The sequence below is a fragment of the Erpetoichthys calabaricus genome, chromosome 17, assembly GCF_900747795.2.
Source record: "Erpetoichthys calabaricus chromosome 17, fErpCal1.3, whole genome shotgun sequence".
NCBI classification, from domain to species: domain Eukaryota; kingdom Metazoa; phylum Chordata; class Cladistia; order Polypteriformes; family Polypteridae; genus Erpetoichthys; species Erpetoichthys calabaricus.
In genome coordinates this window covers 51,965,927-51,984,772 of record NC_041410.2, presented here as the reverse complement: position 1 = coordinate 51,984,772, position 18,846 = coordinate 51,965,927, and the positions used below count along the sequence as shown (strand labels likewise).

Genomic DNA, 18,846 nt, shown 5'->3' with positions numbered 1-18,846 from the left:
TGGGGGGCAATAAGTATACCCACACCTGCTCGGCGCCTCTCACCGGGGGCAACTCCAGAGTGGTACAGAGTCCAGCCCCTCTCAAGGAGATTGGTTCCAGAGTCCAAGCTGTGCGTCGAGGTGAGTCCGACTATATCTAGCCGGAACCTCTCAACTTCGTGCACTAGCTCAGGCTCCTTCCCCTTCAGAGAGGTGACATTCCATGTCCCAAGAGCCAGTTTCTGTAGCCGAGGATCGGACCGCCAAGGTCCCCGCCTTCGGCCACCACCCAACTCACACTGCACCTGACCTCCTTGGCCCCTCCCATAGGTGGTGAGCCCATGGGAAGGGGGACCCACGTTGCCTCTAATATACTACTAACTTTAACCAATTTATTAAAACTAAAATTGAAATTTAATTGTTATATCATTCAAGTCCAAAATGTCTTTGAGTTGCTGCACTCATAAGTAAAAAAATATCGGAGTGCAAAGGTTTAAATGAAGTAAATTGGAAACAATTAATAAAATGGTAAATTCAAAATAGTTAATCAAAAATTTCCTCATAAACAATATTTTTGGTAAAGATGGTTTCCTGTCCTTGAATCAGCTGTCCCTGGTATGGAGTAGTTAAAACATTCACTTTAACGTCATACGAACGTTGGACTCTTTAAAAGGCAACATAAAGTCCAAATACAGGCTCAGATAGGTAAATCCCTACTTTGTCCATGGTTTGTCCTTTGGATTTGTTGATCGTCATGGCAAATGCAGCCTTAATGGGAAATTGGCGTTGTTTAAGTTTAAAAGGTAATTCCAGGTCAGAACCTGTAAGGTCAATTCTGGGAATTAAAACAGTACTGCTAGTATGGGATCCCGTAAGCACTTGTGCCACAATAACATTTTGTCTCATGCTGTTCACGACCAACCGTGCACCGCTGCATAAACCTTGTTTAGTATTAAGGTTTCTTAATAGCATTACTATTGTGTGTACTTTAAGGTTAAGATTGTGTTGTGGTAATCCAACCGGGTTAATAGTGTTTAAATATTCTAATGGGAAATTAAGATGCTCACTTTCGTCTTCAGAATCAACACTGTCAGTACTTAGAAAGACGCGGCTTTCTCCAGGAAGCAATCCAATCACTTGGATATTTATCCGGTCAACATCAATATTCTTTGGACATAACATAGCCCGGTGCGTCAAAAGTGGTATCTGGTCCAAAGATATTGCTTTACCAAAAACCTCTGTTACCAAGTCGTCGCAAATAAAGGCGTGAGGGATTTCAATGGGTTTGACTCTGGGGCGCCGTGCGCGTGCACTTTCGGCACGGCTTGCTTCTGGCGTCTTGCTTCCGTGCATATATACAACCTTCGTTTAGTAATGTAGATAGGTACATTTTGCTGTTAAGCTAGCAAGCCTATTATACTTGTAAACTTGCTAAGCATATTACACCTGTATCTTTTTGATAAACATTTTACGACCATCTGATGAAGATGTGTGGTTTTATTTCAAGTCTGTATTATGCTTATTATTTGTTTGTGTGTGTCATATAAGTTTTGGTAATAAACAAGTACTTCATAATTAACATTGTAATCCATATTTAAAATTACACCTCAAGAACTAGGAATATGTAGCTAGTATATGGGTGGGACCTGTGTAAAAATAGTAAATGTATATTTTAACAAGTAAAAAGTATATTTACATTTAAGCAGTGTTAAACTGCCAATATCAATTAATTTATTCAATGTGTGAGAATGTTTTTTTTTTTTTTTTTAGAAAAATGAAGAAAATGACTTTTTTAAATTAAATTTTGTTTCAGATAAGAACATTACAAAAGAAATTAAACAATATGAGAGCTTATAATTATGAGCTGCATTTTATTTTCTTTAATGTCATGTATTATAAACATTTTCTCTACATATTTTTTAGTTAAAAAGTACAGCGGGGAAAATAAGTATTGAACATGTCAACGTTTTTCTCAGTAAACAGATTTCTAATTAGGCTACCGACATGAAATTTTCACCAGATGACGGTAACAACCCATGTAATCAACACATACAAAGAAATCAAAACAAATACAGTAAGTCCATAAATTGTGTGTAATAAAGTGGAATGACACGGGGAATAAGTATTGAACACGCTTACTGAAATTTATTTAATACTTAGTAGCAAAGCCTTTGTTGGTAATGACAGCTTCAAGACATCTTCTGTAAGGAGAAACTAGTCACATGCATTGCTCAGTTGTGATTTTTTTTTTTTTTGTTCTTTATTTTGCCTTATACAATTTCTTGTATTAGGAATTTGTTAGTTTTCGCATACCCCTTGGGGTCAGAGCGCAGGGTCAGCCATTGTACAGCGCCCCTGGAGCAATTACAGGTTAAGGGCCTTGCTCAAGGGCCCATCAGAGTACGATCTCTTTTGGCAGCGACGGGGATTCGAACCGGCAACCTTCAGGAAACGGTCTTCAAATCTCTCTGATGGACTCTGATGTCCATTTCTTTCCACAGATTTTCAATTGTATTCAAGTCAGGTGACTGACTGGGCCATTCTAGCAGCTTTATTGGTTTCTCTGAAATTCAATTGCGAGTTTTCTTGGCTGTGTGTTTGGGATCATTGTCTTGCTGAAATGTCCACCCTTGTTTCATCTTCAGCATCCTGGTAGATGGCAGCCGATTCTTATCAAGAATGTCCCAGCACATTTCTCCACTCATCCTTCCTTCAATTATATGAAGTCTGCCAGTACAATATGCTGAAAAACAGCCCACACCATGATGTTCCCACTCCAAACTTCACTGTTGGTATGGTGTTTTTGGGGTGATGTGCAGTGCCATTTCTCTTCCAAACATGGTGTGTGCAATGACATCTAAAGAGTTCAATTTTGGTCTAGTGACCAGACTATATTCTCCCAGTATTTCACTGGCTTCTCCAAATGTTGTGCAGCAAACTTTAAACAAGCTTCAACGTGTTTTTTCTTCAGCAGTAGAGTCTTGCATGGTAAGCATGCATAGAGGCCATGGCAGTTGAGTGCATTACTTATGGGTAACTGTACCTGCTAATTCCAGGTCTTTCTGAAGCTCTCTGCAAGTGGTCCTTGGCTCTTGGACAACTCTTCTGATTATTCTTTTGACTTCCTCTGTCAAAAATCTTGCAAGAAGCACCTGGTTGTGGGCCAGTTTATGGAGAAATGATGTTCTTTCCACTTCCAAATTATGGCCCCAATGGTGCTCACTGGAAAATTCAGAAGTTTAGAAATTCATCTGTAACCAGTGCCATCAGTATGTTTTGCAACAGTAAGGTTGCGAAGGTCTTGAGAGTTCTTTGCTTTTACCCTTCATGAGATGATTCTTGTGTGAAATCTTGGTAATGAGAAACCTTTTTATAGGCCATCAATTAGGACTTAACCAGCTGATATTAATTTGCACTGATAGGGGGCAGGACTGCTTTCTAAATACTGACAGATTTCAGCTGGTTTCTCGGCTTTCCATGCCTTTTTGCACCTCCTTTTCTTCGTGTGTTCAATACTTTTTCCCTGTGTCATTTGACTTTATTAAACATAACTTAACTTATGGACTTATTTGTTTTGATTTCTTTGTATGTTTGGATTATTTGGGTTGTTACCAACATCTGGTGAAAATTTCACATTAATAACCCCATTAGAAATATATTTACTAGGAAAAACTTTGACACGTTCAATACTTACTTTCCCTGCTACATGTATTTTAAGGGAATTTTATTTTAGTATTTTTATGGTCTCTGAATCAAAAAATGAGCAGGAAACACCTGCAATCTATAATTTAATTATACAATTATCCCAACTAACACTTTAAAATAGGATTCCTTGTGACTGGAAATGCAGGAGCTTAGTGTAAACATTTTTTTAAAGAGATAAAGGAAAAAAAATCTAAATCGGCTGATCTAGTAGCATAATATTGGCATATTAAAAAAAAAAAAAATCTGAACATCCCTAAATAAATGGGTTAAAAACAACAGGATACAAAGACAACACTAAATCTAGCATTAGATTAACAGCTGTCATGAAGACAAGACTACAGTTTCTCAAGCAATGTAATGATCTAAGCCTCCCCATTTTATATTCCAAGCCGTTCCAATGTATGATTGAAGCTTTATAAACATTGCCAGGCAACAGACCCAGACTGAAGGGGCCTGGGGAAAAAAAGCAAGCAGTAAGAACTCCGATTTCAGAGAGAGAGGCATCATGGGGTTACCAAGTGCCACATCCAGGAAACTCATTCAGTCGTAATTGAGAAAGTGTCAATTTACTTCTAGAGTGACAAACCTACTAGACTTGGTTCAAGATTTATTTTATTTGTAGTAAGTTAAAAATGTACAAGGCAGAAAGTATGATGTAGTGCAACTTTAAGGAATGATCTTTGAAGACTACTTAAAATTAAAAATTTTTAAACTTTGCACTGTATGCTCAAAGGACCATGTGCCTAATGAAACATCTATGACAATTTTGGTATGTACCTAGGACTTGAATGTAAAGGTGATGCTAAATAGAGTAAACTTTGAAATGGAAATAATACGTGCCTTCGGCACAGGTGTGGAAAAAAGCACCGTTATAGCTCTCTGTTACACCAGGCATGCACACTCAAAGAGTTAGTTTAAATGTATGTGCAATAAGTGCCCCTTATAGCATAAGAATTAGTGTATTCTATGTTGTGTACAAGATTGATCAATTTGAGCAAAGCTTACCCCAAACCATAAATCTAACTTTGTTGGCATTACTCATCAAATGTAAGCTGCAATGAGACTCAATGTCAACTGGAAACAAAACAAAAATACACAAATAATCAGCAGCAAAATGCAAAACTTTTTTTCACATAAGCACTTTTCATTACAAAACACTAAGCATTCAACCACCTTTTATTAGAACACATAAAATAACAGAAAAACAACACAGTAAAAGATGGAAGATGATCTGTATCAGAAATCAATTTACCTTATGATAAGCTCAAATCTAATTACAGAAAAAATGAGATGGCTGTAAATCACTTAACAGACACCTGGATTTGTGCTGCTACTTCATGCACAGTTGTTGGGGGTTTAACATGGGGCTTGTGAGCAAAGGTAAGACCTCATTCAGCATATCTTAAACCAACTGCACACTCAACATTACATTTTTAATCAGTGTGATAATATCCATGGTAGTTTCTAGTAAACAGTGCAGTGTCATAACCAACTCAAGAATAAAAACAATTTTATTAATGTTTCGGCTGTTCCCAATGCCATTAGAGGGTAGGGCAGAATAGCCTCATGAGAACACTGAAGACTACACTGAGTCTGGTATTCCACAGGTACAATTTATTGATTTGGTGAACATGCAGGTCCATTTGGTACTGCTAGAGGGAGCTCAACTGGTGGGAGAAATGAAGGAAAGGGAGCTGAAGGAAGAGTAGGATTTAATTTAAATAAATACGTTTGCATTTTGCTCTGAGCTCTTTGCTTTAATGATCAATTTTGTTTTTGTAACTTTGTCCTGTAATAAATGTTCCAAAATGGTCCCTCAGATCAATGTTTACTCAATTAAGTTGACATATCTGATAAGTTGCTTTGGATAAAAGTGTCAACTGAGCAAATAAATGTAAATGTAAATTGTAAAAGTGTGCTAGCTAGCTAGCCAGCTAGATAGAAGCACAAGAGCACCCAGTGAGTATGTGGACCAACCACTCCTCATGTCAGATATGGTTCACTTTAGTTATGTCACACGTGAACGCATAGGCTTTATTGTTTTAATTTTGTGTTTATTGTGTCTTTCCTTACTCTTATTTTTTGTTTAATAATAATTACTTTGCTCTACTCTGTCATTTTTAGGGTTCAGGGTGTCCAATCAAGTTAAAACTTGTAAAGTAAAAGTTTTTACTTATTGTGAAAACAAATCCTTATACTCCCGATGCAAATACAAAACCTTTGCTGGGAAAGATGCTCTTGCATTTTTTTATATTAGGCAGGGTGCATCTTTTTACTAATTAATAGTTATTAATCAATTGCTATTGGAATGGGATTATAATCTTCGTTCCAAGTATTGCAGTTAACATTTTTATTATGTGAACAGCAGCACGTAAGTGATTTGCTCAAGTTCACACCATGAGTCAATGCAGGAAATTGCCTTTACCACTTACGTGATCACAAAGTTACTAAAGTCACACACACACACACATTATATAAAGTCTCCTTCATAATTACTGTGAAAGATGAACAGAAGAGTTCTTTAAAAAAAAAAAACTGTGCTAAATCAACAATAACACACACATATACATACATACTGTATGCACAGAAACAACAGGCCAAACGTTTTATACATACACATTACCAGTCAAAAGTTTTATAATACCCCCATTTGCCAAGCTTTTATTGAAATATTGGCAGTTTAAGTCCAATGAATAATCTGAAATGGTACAAAGGCAAGCAGTACACTGCCAGACGTTACCAAAAGATGAACACTAATGTACTGAAGGCCTTTTTCAGGAATCAAGTCGTAGGTAAACAAGTTTATTACAAAAAATCCTACAATAGTCCAACTGTCAAAAATGTTCTGCACAGTAAAAATGTAGTGTTGGAACAGACTGTGTTGCTACAACCTCTAAAGCACACTTGGACAATAAAGCACTGTATATTTGTTTCAGAATTGCAAGAAAAAACAAACTAAGACTGACCATAACCACCTTTGAAAATGTAGGTATTTACATTACACAAAAAGCAAAGAAGGCCAAGGTTTCATGAGTACAGTTTCCGGCAGTTCCAAACCCACAACATAAGACGACGACATATTTCTGAGAGTCACAGGACAACAACTTGTACCACAGCTTATCAGTTATGCAGTACTCATATCTCCAATTGTTAATTTGTTCAATGCTCTAGTTATAGAGGACATTGAGACTAGCAGTGGTTCCTAGCCCAGGCAAGCCCCTTTTCCTTATTTTACAATTTTAGTAATGGCTTTCTTAAAACCACTCAACCTGTCAATAAATTTATACATGCATATGGATGTATAAATACTGTATATACAATTACACACACACAAACATTTTTAAAGCCAGTTAAGTCAGATTTTACCCGAATAAAAGGTGCATCACTGCTGTAGGCTTAGAAATGTCTACAGGCACAGACTTAACCTTATGATCATTCTCACCACTATGCTGGTTTAACAGTTTCCCTTTTTTAATTTTTTGGCATGTTGTCTATATCAAAAGGGGTGCTGATCATAGTTTTTTGTTGTAATGGTCAGAAAAATGAAAGATATACATAAAAAAAAACTGACAACTCAACTATAGTGAGAATGGTGAAGTTATGAAACTAAACAGATGGTTGCTATTCTGAACATTTCCAGTAATATAAATATTTAAAAAAATTATAAAAAAAATAAAATGTTTAAAGAGTAATTTTACTATAAATTATTGTTCTGCTATTTGTACATAATCCATAAAGATAGACAAATAGGTTTAATTCCCAGTAGTATTAAAGGTCTTTGGATATGCTTATAATGTATAAACTACTAAATAAGCTACTTGATCATATCTCCAAAGGTTTCTTCCAGCTTGTCTTGTGGAATTCCCAAACTCTCCCAGAAAAGCACAGAAATATAATCCCTTGGTCTAACCATGAGTTTTCTCTTAACACTAGAATTACCAGAGTCTATGAAAAAACTCGTAGATCCGGCCCACATTAAAACCATTCGCAGCTCTCTTTTGTCTTCTAAATGTGCCGATTAAGACGAGCCAGCAAGCAGCCGGCTATTCCATCCCCCACCGTCGCAGAGCGTTCACTAAGTTTTCCCAGCTCTTGCCTTGTTTGATTATCTGGGAGTGACTGAACTGCTAGAGTTTTAGTGTGGAAATAATAGATCTCTATTTGGAACACACACAGTTCATGTGTGTTCCATTTCTACAGCAATCTGTGTAAACACATTTTTAAAACAGAAACGTTTTTCATATTTTAGTAGTAAATGACAAAATGTAGGCATAAACTATATAATGTATGAAGCCTGAAGTCCAAAGATCAAGTAAAAACACTTCCACAAAAGGTTCAAGACTGATACAATAGCTTCCGTGGCGTAGCGGTAAGATTTGCTGACTTGTAATTGAGTGTCCCTGGTTCGATCCCCACTCACTCCTGTATTTGCCGTTTTCAGTAGTGAGCTCCTCTTTTTCTTAATATTATACAGTACACACATACATTTGGTTTGCGTCTGTAACACACGGTGTGCATTTATAGGACTTGTAAAAGTTACCGTTTTTTTTTTTTTTTTACTTTTATTCTCTCTAAATCACGATCACGATACATACTTAACCAGGGATCTGACGCTGTTATTTTTTATTTGAAACGGAATAACTGGAGATGTGAGTGGTGTTTTGAGACAATGGAACTGGACATTCTCTCATCTGGAGGGATAAAAGCTCTACACACAAACGCTGGCGAATCTGCCTTCTTCGTATCTCACCGTCACTTGATTTTTTTATTCGGTTTTGTTGAGTGTTCCTGCTCATGCTGAATTAGAGTGCACCTTATGGTGAATGATGTCAAAACAACAAAAAAACACAGACGTAGGTATATATGATATTTGGAATTATTCGTTTTATGACCTGTATAGTACATTTCGGAAAACTTTGTGGCACGGATGCAACATTATTCATATTATTCATATTCATTCGCATAACATCTTGCGTATTGTAATCAGTGAATGCGTATTTTTTTTTCCCGATCTTGCCAGTCCCCACATGTTGCTGTATGCTGTTTCTTTTGTACTCCAGGACATACAGAGGATAGAATAGTACAGAGCAGTAAGTTCAGCATTATATGCAATAATCAGATTCAAATGTTAACTGTTCACACACACGCAAGGATAGTCTTTCCTACATTTACAACGTGTGTACCTGTTACAATGTACACGCTTCTCTCTATGCTGTGGTTCCTATTACACACCTGAAAGAAAGAGACAATATATGTGAAAACATCATCGCACTAATGCAATATTATTTGAAAACGAACAGCGTCAGATCGGGTGTGGATTTATGTTGGCGCTATTACTGAAAGAAAAAAAGATCAACATATGCATTGATCCAGCAGAACTGAATAAGCTCATGCGTTCTAGCATCCCCACCCTCGATCTGACTCTAAGAAACAGCGCAAGTACAGACGCAAACCAAGTGTGATCAAGATTTCCCGGTTCGATCTCACTCACTCCTATATTTGCCGTTTTCAGCACTGAATAAGCTCACACACTGTAACACACCCCCCCCCCCCCCCCCCCCCAAAGAGCAGCTTATTACTGAAAACAGACATAAAATTTATAAATTGGTATGCACTGTAAATCGTTAAGTTTAAAATGTCGATCGCGGTTATTTCTATTAATTAATTCATGCTTTTTACTTAGAGTCAGAACAGGAGCTTGTTCAGCTTATTCAGCTTCTGATCTGACTCAAACAGCGCCAGTATAACTTCACACCCAACCTGACGCTGTTCGTTTTCAAATAATATTGCATTACTTCGACGATGTTTTCTGATTGGTACTATTCCATCCATCCATCCATTTTCCAACCCGCTGAATCCGAACACAGGGTCACGGGGGTCTGCTGGAGCCAATCCCAGCCAACACAGGGCACAAGGCAGGGAACCAATCCTGGGCAGGGTGCCAACCCACCGCAGGACACACACAAACACACCCACACACCAAGCACACACTAGGGCCAATTTAGAATCGCCAATCCACCTAACCTGCATGTCTTTGGACTGTGGGAGGAAACCGGAGCGCCCGGAGTAAACCGACGCAGACAGGGGGAGAACATGCAAACTCCACGCAGGGAGGACCCGGGAAGCGAACCCAGGTCCCCAGATCTCCCAACTGCGAGGCAGCAGCGCTACCCACTGCGCCACCGTGCCGCCCCGATTGGTACTATTCGCGTCATAAAATGATTTCTTCACATATATTTGTCTCTCTGCGGTGGGTTGGCACCCTGCCCAGGATTGGTTCCTGCCTTGTGCCCTGTGTTGGCTGGGATTGGCTCCAGCAGACCCCCGTGACCCTGTGTTCGGATTCAGCGGGTTGGAAAATGGATGGATGGATGGATATTTGTCTCTTTCTTTTTTAAAATGTGCGTTGTAGCACGCAGCAACTGGCCACCTGCATGTTCTTGCGCACACTGAATAAGACAGCGCTATATGCGATCATCAGATTCAAATGTTAACAGTTAACAGTTATATAGCACAGAATGGAAATCAGCAGTTCTTAGCATTGCACCACGCAAGCTGTCATATCAACCGCCTACTGTAACTTGCTTTCTTTCTTCTGCGGTTATATTCTTGAATAAAAGTGCACTTTTTTTATTATACTTTTACATGGGGTAGAGAAGGATCCTGCTTTCTTTTTTCTTCGGTTATATTCTTGAATAAAAGTGCACTTGTTTTATTATACTTTTACATGGGGTAGGGAAGGATCCTGAACACGACTGAGACAATGAAAAGTGAATTAAAAAAAAAAAAATACAAAGCTAACCTTTGCAAATATCATAAATTACACCGGCTGTTACAGGCTGAAATCAAATGTATCTTTTTATTCTAAAATAGTAAAAATAAGAACACTTCACTTCTCATAAGGGAGTCATGCAGGATCGAACTCATGACCTTCTGATTGCCAGTCAGCAACTGATACTGTTGCGCCACGGCGGCAATCATAGTAAATAGGTGTCAATGTCCCACACTAAGGCAGCTTTTTTTGGCGGCGGCTTTTTTTTTTGTACCTTTTGTGAAAGTGTTTCTTTGATATTTGGACTTCAGGCTTCATACATTATATAGTTTATGCCTACATTTTGTCATTTGTTACTAGAATATAAAAAACGTTTGTTTTAAAAATGTGTTTACACAGATTACTGCAGAAACGCAACACACATGAAATGCGTGTGTTCCAAATAGCGATTTATTATTTCCATTCTAAAACTCCACTCACTCCCAGATAATCAATCAAGGCATGAGCTGGGAGAAGTTTGTTTACGTTCTAAGTCGGCGGGGGGATGGAATAGCCGGCTGCTGGCAGCATGTCTTTATCAGTACATTTAGATGACAAAAGACGCTGGCAGAGAGGTGAGAACGGTTTTAAGAAGCGATTTAAGGTGGGCCGGATCTACAAGTTTTTTCGTAGGCTCTGGTAATTCTAGTGTTAAAGGGCCATGATCTCAACACCTCCCCATGGAAGAAATGCTTTTCAAACACTTCCAATGGTTTCTGTCCATTCAGAGAAGCAGGAAGTCTATTTAGAAACTCCCCAGTAAAAGTAACTCTAAAAAGCCGGTGGAGAAACCCATTTTCAGTTCTATCCATCCATCCATCCATCCATTGTCCAACCCGCTGAATCTGAACACAGGGTCACGGGGGTCTGCTGGAGCCAATCCCAGCCAACACAGGGCACAAGGCAGGAAACAAATCCTGGGCAGGGTGACAACCCACCACAGGACACACACAAACACACCCACACACCAAGCACACACTATGGCCAATTTAGAATCGCCAATTCACCTAACCTGCATGTTGCATTCCAATTTTCATTCACATTCCAGAGCTCATGACTATAGATGAATATGGGGATAAAGACTAAATGACCAAATATCAGAGGTATAGTGTTGCTGCAGTTCTACTCAATTGATGGTCAACATAATTTACCTCGTCCACCTCATTCCTCCAAAGAAAGTGCCTTTCCTTGTTAGAAGAGGACAACTAGAGGCAATATTTCTCATCCTAAACCATTATACTGTGAATGGTTCCAATGTATACCAAAGACTATAATCTAGTGAGACTAAGAGAATATAACCACCATCATCAAAAGAGTTGATTAGGTACCATTATAGTATAGTACATAAACATACTCACCTTTCCATCAACTTCTCCTTATCCCAATTGAAGTGACTAAGTAGTATTCTTGTAATTGTTGCTGGGTTCTGTAAAAGTACAAAAAGATGGGGGAGGGGGGGAAAACAGACTAATTACAAGACAGATTTATAAATGCTCAATATACAACTGACACCTTACCTATGCATGAATAACAAACTAATATGGTTCCCAAACTATTAGGGACGAACAATATTACATGCTACAGTTATAACTCCAGTCTTAAAGGCATATGCAAATTCTACATTTCTATGACTAATGTTTTATAATCATATGATCAAGATCTCTTTGCTAATGATTAAGTATACCTAATGTATATAGGCAAACTTCTTCAGGTCAAGGCATACCATTGTCGAAAAGTTAAGAGTCATGCACAAAATTCAAGGAGTGATAGCATTAACAGGTTATGCATTCATAACAGTTTAAATGTATACAGTTGCAAGAAACTCTTGACTTTCATAGGATTCAGTTTAAAAACTGAAGCAGCACTGGGGCTGGTAACATATCTGAAGGTGGGGCTATTTTGTGCAGACAGCATGCTAAAATAAAAATAAAAGTGATCTGCAACAAAAACAACTTAAATGTGTATGAATTTAACTATTTTAACTGATGAAATTTCAGAATCATACAGTCTGTAAGACAGTTAAAATACTTTACTTAAACACCAAATAATTTTATATACAGACTTTGAAAACATCCTAAGAAAGAAAATACAACTAAAACAACTCCAACAACTACTAGACAATACTGTTAAACATTAAAATATTAAATGTCAAAAAAGTCCAAAAGAAACAAAATTATATTTTTGATTAATAATGGACTTAACATAACGTTAATGGCAGTGCAACTTAAAACAAGACCAAATAATTAGGCTTTTGGGTTATTTTAGACTTCAGTGTTACAGTGGATCCAGTCAAACAGTTATTTTTTTAAAATCCATCTTAAATTAAGATAAAAGCTACTCATAAATATCATGAATATAGCTGCTTAGCATATTAAGGCATAAAGCAGCTTAATGTTGGTAAAGTATAAATTATACAAACTGAAATACTAGATGACAGGGCAACTCTTATCTTGTTAAGAGAAGACTGAGCTAAAACAAATATTCTAAACTTTTTCAGCTGCAAATCAAATGTATGTTAAGCTTTTCAACAACAAGCTACTTTCTGGACTCGTAACTTTGTTACAGCTTTGTGCTTTGCTCTGAAGGGTGCAATGCCTGTACAATGAGCTGTTTCTTCCTCTTCATCCCTTCCCACTTCTATGTGGGTGAATGTGCCTGATCAAACTTCTTGAAACAGTACAGTCCTGCACTTCCTTACCAGTCAAACCCTTTTCCTTCAGATATTCTACTTTCATCCATCTAATTAACACTTTGACCTCCCTATACTTCCATTTCCATCACTTTTTTATCCATATATTTATTGTCTCTCCTCCTCACACGTCCATACCACTTCAACTCACAGCTACATGTTATGCTGCAAACTCTCTTTCCATCTGGATCAACTGCATTGGATTAAGAAAATATCTTTCTGAGTCAGCCTAATAGCTTACTGAAAGCAAGTTATTTACAATTTAATGATTGGAGAAAACGCCCAAAAATACTTTATACAGATGACCTATATTTTATAGGATGTTACTGCTGCTCAATTTTGACAACCACTGATAAGTAGTTTTCTCTCAGAACCACGAAGTGACAGAGTTACAAGTTGCCGATGCGTGTCTGAAAAGAGACATCTTAAATTCTTGTCTAAGAGACACGAGTGCCAAAGCAGGCATTTCTATCTGTTGATGTTCAGGGGAGAAATATAATCTAAACTTGACACACTGATTCATGTACAATGGCACTTAATAAATACTTCTAATCAAAATCAAAACAATTTGATCGATTTAAATATCTTTGCTTCCATTCAACTACTTTGCAAATCTTTGAAGGACTGGTAGGGCTTCCACTTCTCTTAAATTAACAGCAAAAAAGGGAAACCACAAAAATGTTAATACAGTGGAACCTCTAGATACGAGTTTAATTCGTTCCAGCACTGAGCTTGTATAGCGAATTTCTCGTATCTAGAACAAACTTCCCCATTGAAAATAATGGAAATCCAGTTAATCCGTTCTGCACCCCAAATATATTAACATAAAAATCAATTTTCCTAACAAATAACACTGATAAATTATATATACTGTAGTCTACCTTTAATAAATAACACTGGTAAATAATATAACTGATTATTAAAAGAATCAAAACAGGTGTCCAAAGTGCAGTAGAGCATTCAATAAATCTTTAAATAAATAATCCTTAAAACAGTTGTGAAGTGGAGGTTTAAAATACACAAGAATAACAATCCTTTAACACGAATTTAAAACGTTAAAAGGATGCCGTCTTTAAAAAACAGATGACAATCCCCGGTGCTGCTTCTCTGTTAGCGTCTCACCTGCGGGCTCTGCAAAAGGCGAGACACTCTTAATGCAGCTGACCTTCTCTACACCGTCCTGCTTCAGCTGTTTGGCTCGCCTGTTCAGCTCACTGTTCAGCTACACGCGAGCCTGCACTCACTCGCCCGCCCGCCTGCCTGCCTGCCTGCTTGTGCGTGCGCTCGCGCTCCCGTGCGCGCTCTCTCTCTCTCTCTTTTCTTTTACTTTTTCTCCCCCTTAACCGGCTCATGCTTCTCTATATATGCGGGGAGGACATGGCAGCTGCAGCCCATCAGCCACAGGAACAATCATGGATGTGGGCAGTTTCCCACCTGTGCACTTAAGTGAGAAACGCAGACACCGCAGATCGCGGCTCGCAACTGCTACCATGCCCCCTTGCTAAGCCGTGAGCTATACCCACAGCCTGGCTCGTGGCTCGTTACGCGAGCCAATGCTCGTATTTAGATCTGAATTTTTCGCTCATACTTTCCTCGTATTTTGAATTTCTCGTATACAGAGGTGATCGTATCTCGAGGTTCCACTGTATTTCTTTCTTAGCATATCTATCTGACACCTTAACATTTGAAGTAGAAGTAAAGCCAGCTATATGCATTATAAATACAGCAAAGTCCTCCTTGTTCTTAAAAACAATCCATTTTACAAAGGAACATTTTGAAACAGAATAATAATGCAAGTCTCACCAAAATGGTCTGTCACTTCTGCTGATTAGCACTCTTTCATATCAGAAGTTTTGTGCTTTACAGTGAAGATGAGCTTTAAGTCACACATGCCAGTTCACCAATTGTGCATTCAGCTACTAACTTGTTACATCCTGGTCAAAAAACAGGTGTTAATTTTTTTTAACTCACCTGTGCATGTACACTTTAGTTTTTTGTGCACCTTTCTACTTATATGTTGGTGTTAAAAAATAACGTGGCTCTGCCCAGTCTTCCTATCTGTCACCCGAGTCAAACTGCCACATGTGTTTAAACAAATTCTATGTTTTAGTTGGACTGATTGCAGGTTCAAAACAAATATGTTGCACATTGATCTGGCAAAATATGTGGGCCTGCTGTAGTGTACACAGTCTGATCAAGACAAAATCCAGAGCCATTTTAGGGATTTTATAAATATCAGCCTGACCACTATTTTAAGTCTCAAAAAGAGGGCATGTTTGGTAGGGGTTTTGGGGGGGTGGGGGATAAAAGGACCCGATCAATGTTTCATTCTCAAAACTTTTGGCCACAAGTATTGGTTTTCAGTTTGCTGCTTCAGTGTTTTTTGATGTTTTTGTCAGATGTTTCTGTGGTATACTGAAGTATAATTACAAGCATTTAATAAGTTTCAAAGGCTTTTATTGAAATTACATTAAGTTTAAAGAGTTGCAAAGAGTCAATATTTGCAGTGTTTGCCCTTCTTTATCAAGACCTTTGCAATTCGCCCTGGCATGCTGTCAATCAATGTCTGGGCCAAATCCTGACTGATGGCAGCCCATTCCTATATAATCAATGTTTGGAGTTTGTCAGAATTTGTGGGTTTGTGTTTGTCCACCCGCCTCTTGAGTATTGACCACAAGTTCTCAATGGGATTAAGGTCTGGTGAGTTTCCAGGCCATGGACCCAAAATTTCAATGTTACGCTCCCCGAGCCACTTAATTATCACTTTTACCTTATGGCACAGTGCTCAGTCATGCTAGAAAAGGCTTTGTTCATCACCAAACTGTTCTTGGATGGTTGGGAGAAGTTGCTTGCCGAGGATATTTTGGTACTTTTCTTTATTCATGGCTGTTGTCTTAGACATGAATGGTCTCAGGATGCTTTACTGTTGTCATGACACAGGACTGATGGTATCGCTCACCTTTTCTTCTCCAGATAATCTTTTTTCTGGATGCCCAAAACAATCGGAAAGGTGATTCATCAGAGAAAAACACTTTACCCCAGTCCTCAGCAGTCCAATCCCTGTACCTTTTGCAGAGTATCAGTGTGTCCCTGATCTTTTTCTTGGAGAGAAATGGATTCTTTGCTGCCCTTCTTGACACTAGGGCATCCTCCAAAAGTCTTCGCTTCACTGTGCATGCAGATGCACTCACATCTGCCTGCTGCCATTCCTGAGCAAGCTCTGCACTGGAGGTGCCCCGATCCCACAGCTGAATCAACTTTAGGAGACAGTCCAGGTGTTTGTTGGACTTTCTTGGGTGCCCTGAAGCCTTCTTCACAACAATTAAACCTCTCTACTTGAAGTTCTTGATGATCCGATAAATGGATGATTTAAGTACAATCTTAGTAGCAGCAATATCCTTGCCTGTGAAGCCCTTTCTGTTAAAAGTAATAATGACTGCATGCGTTTCCTTGCAGGTAACCATGGTTAACAGAGGAAGAACAATGATTTCAAGCACCACCCTCATTTTAAAGCATCAAGTCTGCTATTCTAACTCAAATCAGCATGATACAGTGATCTCCAGCCTTGTCCTTGTCAACACTCTCGCCTGTGTTAACAAGGATCTCTGAAATGAAGTCATCTGATCCTTTTGTGGCAGGGCTGAAATGCAGTGGAAATGGGTTTTTTGGGATTAAGTACATTTTCATGGCAAAGAGGAGCTTTGAAATTAATTGCAATTCATCTGAACACCCAACATTCTGGAGTATATGTAAATTGCCATCATAACAACTGAGGCAGCAAACTTTGTGAAAATTAATATTTGTGTCATTCTCAAAACTTTTGGCCACAACTATATATCAGTTGATCAACTCTTATTGCAGTGTGAAAAACCCAGTTAAACAGATTTTCTTGCATCTATGTAATATCAAAAAGGTCAGAAATGATCAAAACCAATGCAGACAAAATGGGAAAGTGTACAGTAAACTCAGCAATCTGACACAACCAAGGAATTGAACACTGATACCTACAGAGGTAAGAAAGTGTCTTATCTGCTGGACCCCAGTTGGTATTCCTTGGTATAACAAATAATATGTTAGTTTGATTTTATAGAGTGGCTTTTGTAACTGAGGGGGTGGCAGTGAAGAGCAAGAGATTACTGTATTATGTTACTTTGTGAAAAAAAATGATTTTTATAGATGTCTCTTTTAATGTTAAAGATTTTTAAAAACATGTATATATATATTACACAAGAGTGCTTTGAGATAAACCTTAACTATGGAAGCTGCTTGGAAGTATCATGCCCAATACCATGTGAAGTAGGACGGGGACAGCTTACTGAAGCCAGTCTTGGTAGCTAAGTCTTATTTAAGCAGTTTAATTTAATATGGTGTGGCACAGTAATGCATGAATACAGGATTATAAGATGAACTGCTGGATGGAATCATATGCTGCGAAATATTAATAAAACGAAAAATGTATCCCTAGCAACTTCCCACAAGTCTTTTGAAAAAACCAATCTTGCACTTCAAACTTGAGTTGTTAATTAAGGAGTGTTTATAGCAAAGATGTATAGGTCAAGGCAAGAATGCTGAAATTGAACCTTGCTGTGGCTGAAAGCCAGTGAAGACAATGAAGCAGAGGAATGGTGCATATGAAGCAATTGGATACATCAGTTGGGTAACTGAATTTTACATGCATTGGACAGGCCTGATACTAACTGATGGGTCGTCTACAAGAGAAGTTGCAATAGTCCAGCTTAGGAAGTAGGAGCCTCATCAATGACTTAAGAGGTATTCACGAGGAGGAAGAAATTTTGTGGAGAAAGAAACAACAGAACTGGTTCACCAATGATTGTGTTAACTGAAGTAGATGGAATTAACCAACAGTAGTGGATCAATTCCTGAAAGTATGCAGTGCTGGTAAAGTGACAACAAGGGTAATGCTCAGAAAGATCTGTGTATGGCAAAGAAGAAGGAAAGAACCAGATATTAGACTTTAAGAGGTGAAGTATAATATGATGTTCAATGCCTTGAGAGCGTGAGTGGACACGTGCCGGGGAATAATGAGTATCTATATATCTTCTTAGATATAGAAAGCAACTGAGGTGGTGTTTGGTGAATTGTTGCAGTTTGTGAGTTAGCAGTTGTGATGGTTTAACACTCCAGTACATTTCGGTGAATGCTGGTAACAGTCAGGCTGGCGGGCAGCCAGGCGTTCTCGTCCCATGCTCTTAGATTTGGTGGGCGTGTCTCTATGAGTTGTTGTCATATCCTATGGTGTTAGAGTTGGTGGGCGGGGCTTTTGGAGTTGACGGACGTGGCTATTTCTTGCGTAACCCAGGGCTGTCTTCCGGCAGTGTGAATGCCTAGAGAGACAGGGTGGCGGGGTTTGGTAAGTTGTTGCAGTTTGTGTGTTAAAAGCTGCGATGGTTGTACACTCCAGTACATTCCGGTGAATGCATTGCGGTGAATGCTGGTAACAGTCAGGCGGGCGGGTGTGCAGGCGGTCTCGTCTCATTACAGTTGGTGGGCGGGTCTCTGTGAGTTGGCAGGCGTGGCTATGCCGTGCGTATCCCATGGTTGTCTTGCTTGTTCTGTCTCATTAGAGATGGTGGGCAGGTCTCTGTGAGTTGGCGGGCGTGGCTATGTCGTGCATATCCCATGGTTGTCTTGCTTGTTCTGT

General features: G+C 38.7%; 1 protein-coding gene across 1 annotated transcript in view; it reads right to left on the bottom strand.

Moving 5' to 3' along the window:
* arih1 (ariadne ubiquitin-conjugating enzyme E2 binding protein homolog 1 (Drosophila)) overlaps positions 1 to 18,846 on the bottom strand; it is a 245,209-nt gene that overhangs the window by 165,074 nt on the left and 61,289 nt on the right. Inside the window, exon 2 of the mRNA XM_028823941.2 lies at positions 11,854 to 11,921. Within this exon, the coding sequence (XP_028679774.1) occupies positions 11,854 to 11,921 (68 nt within the window). The remainder of the gene's footprint in view (positions 1 to 11,853; positions 11,922 to 18,846) is intronic.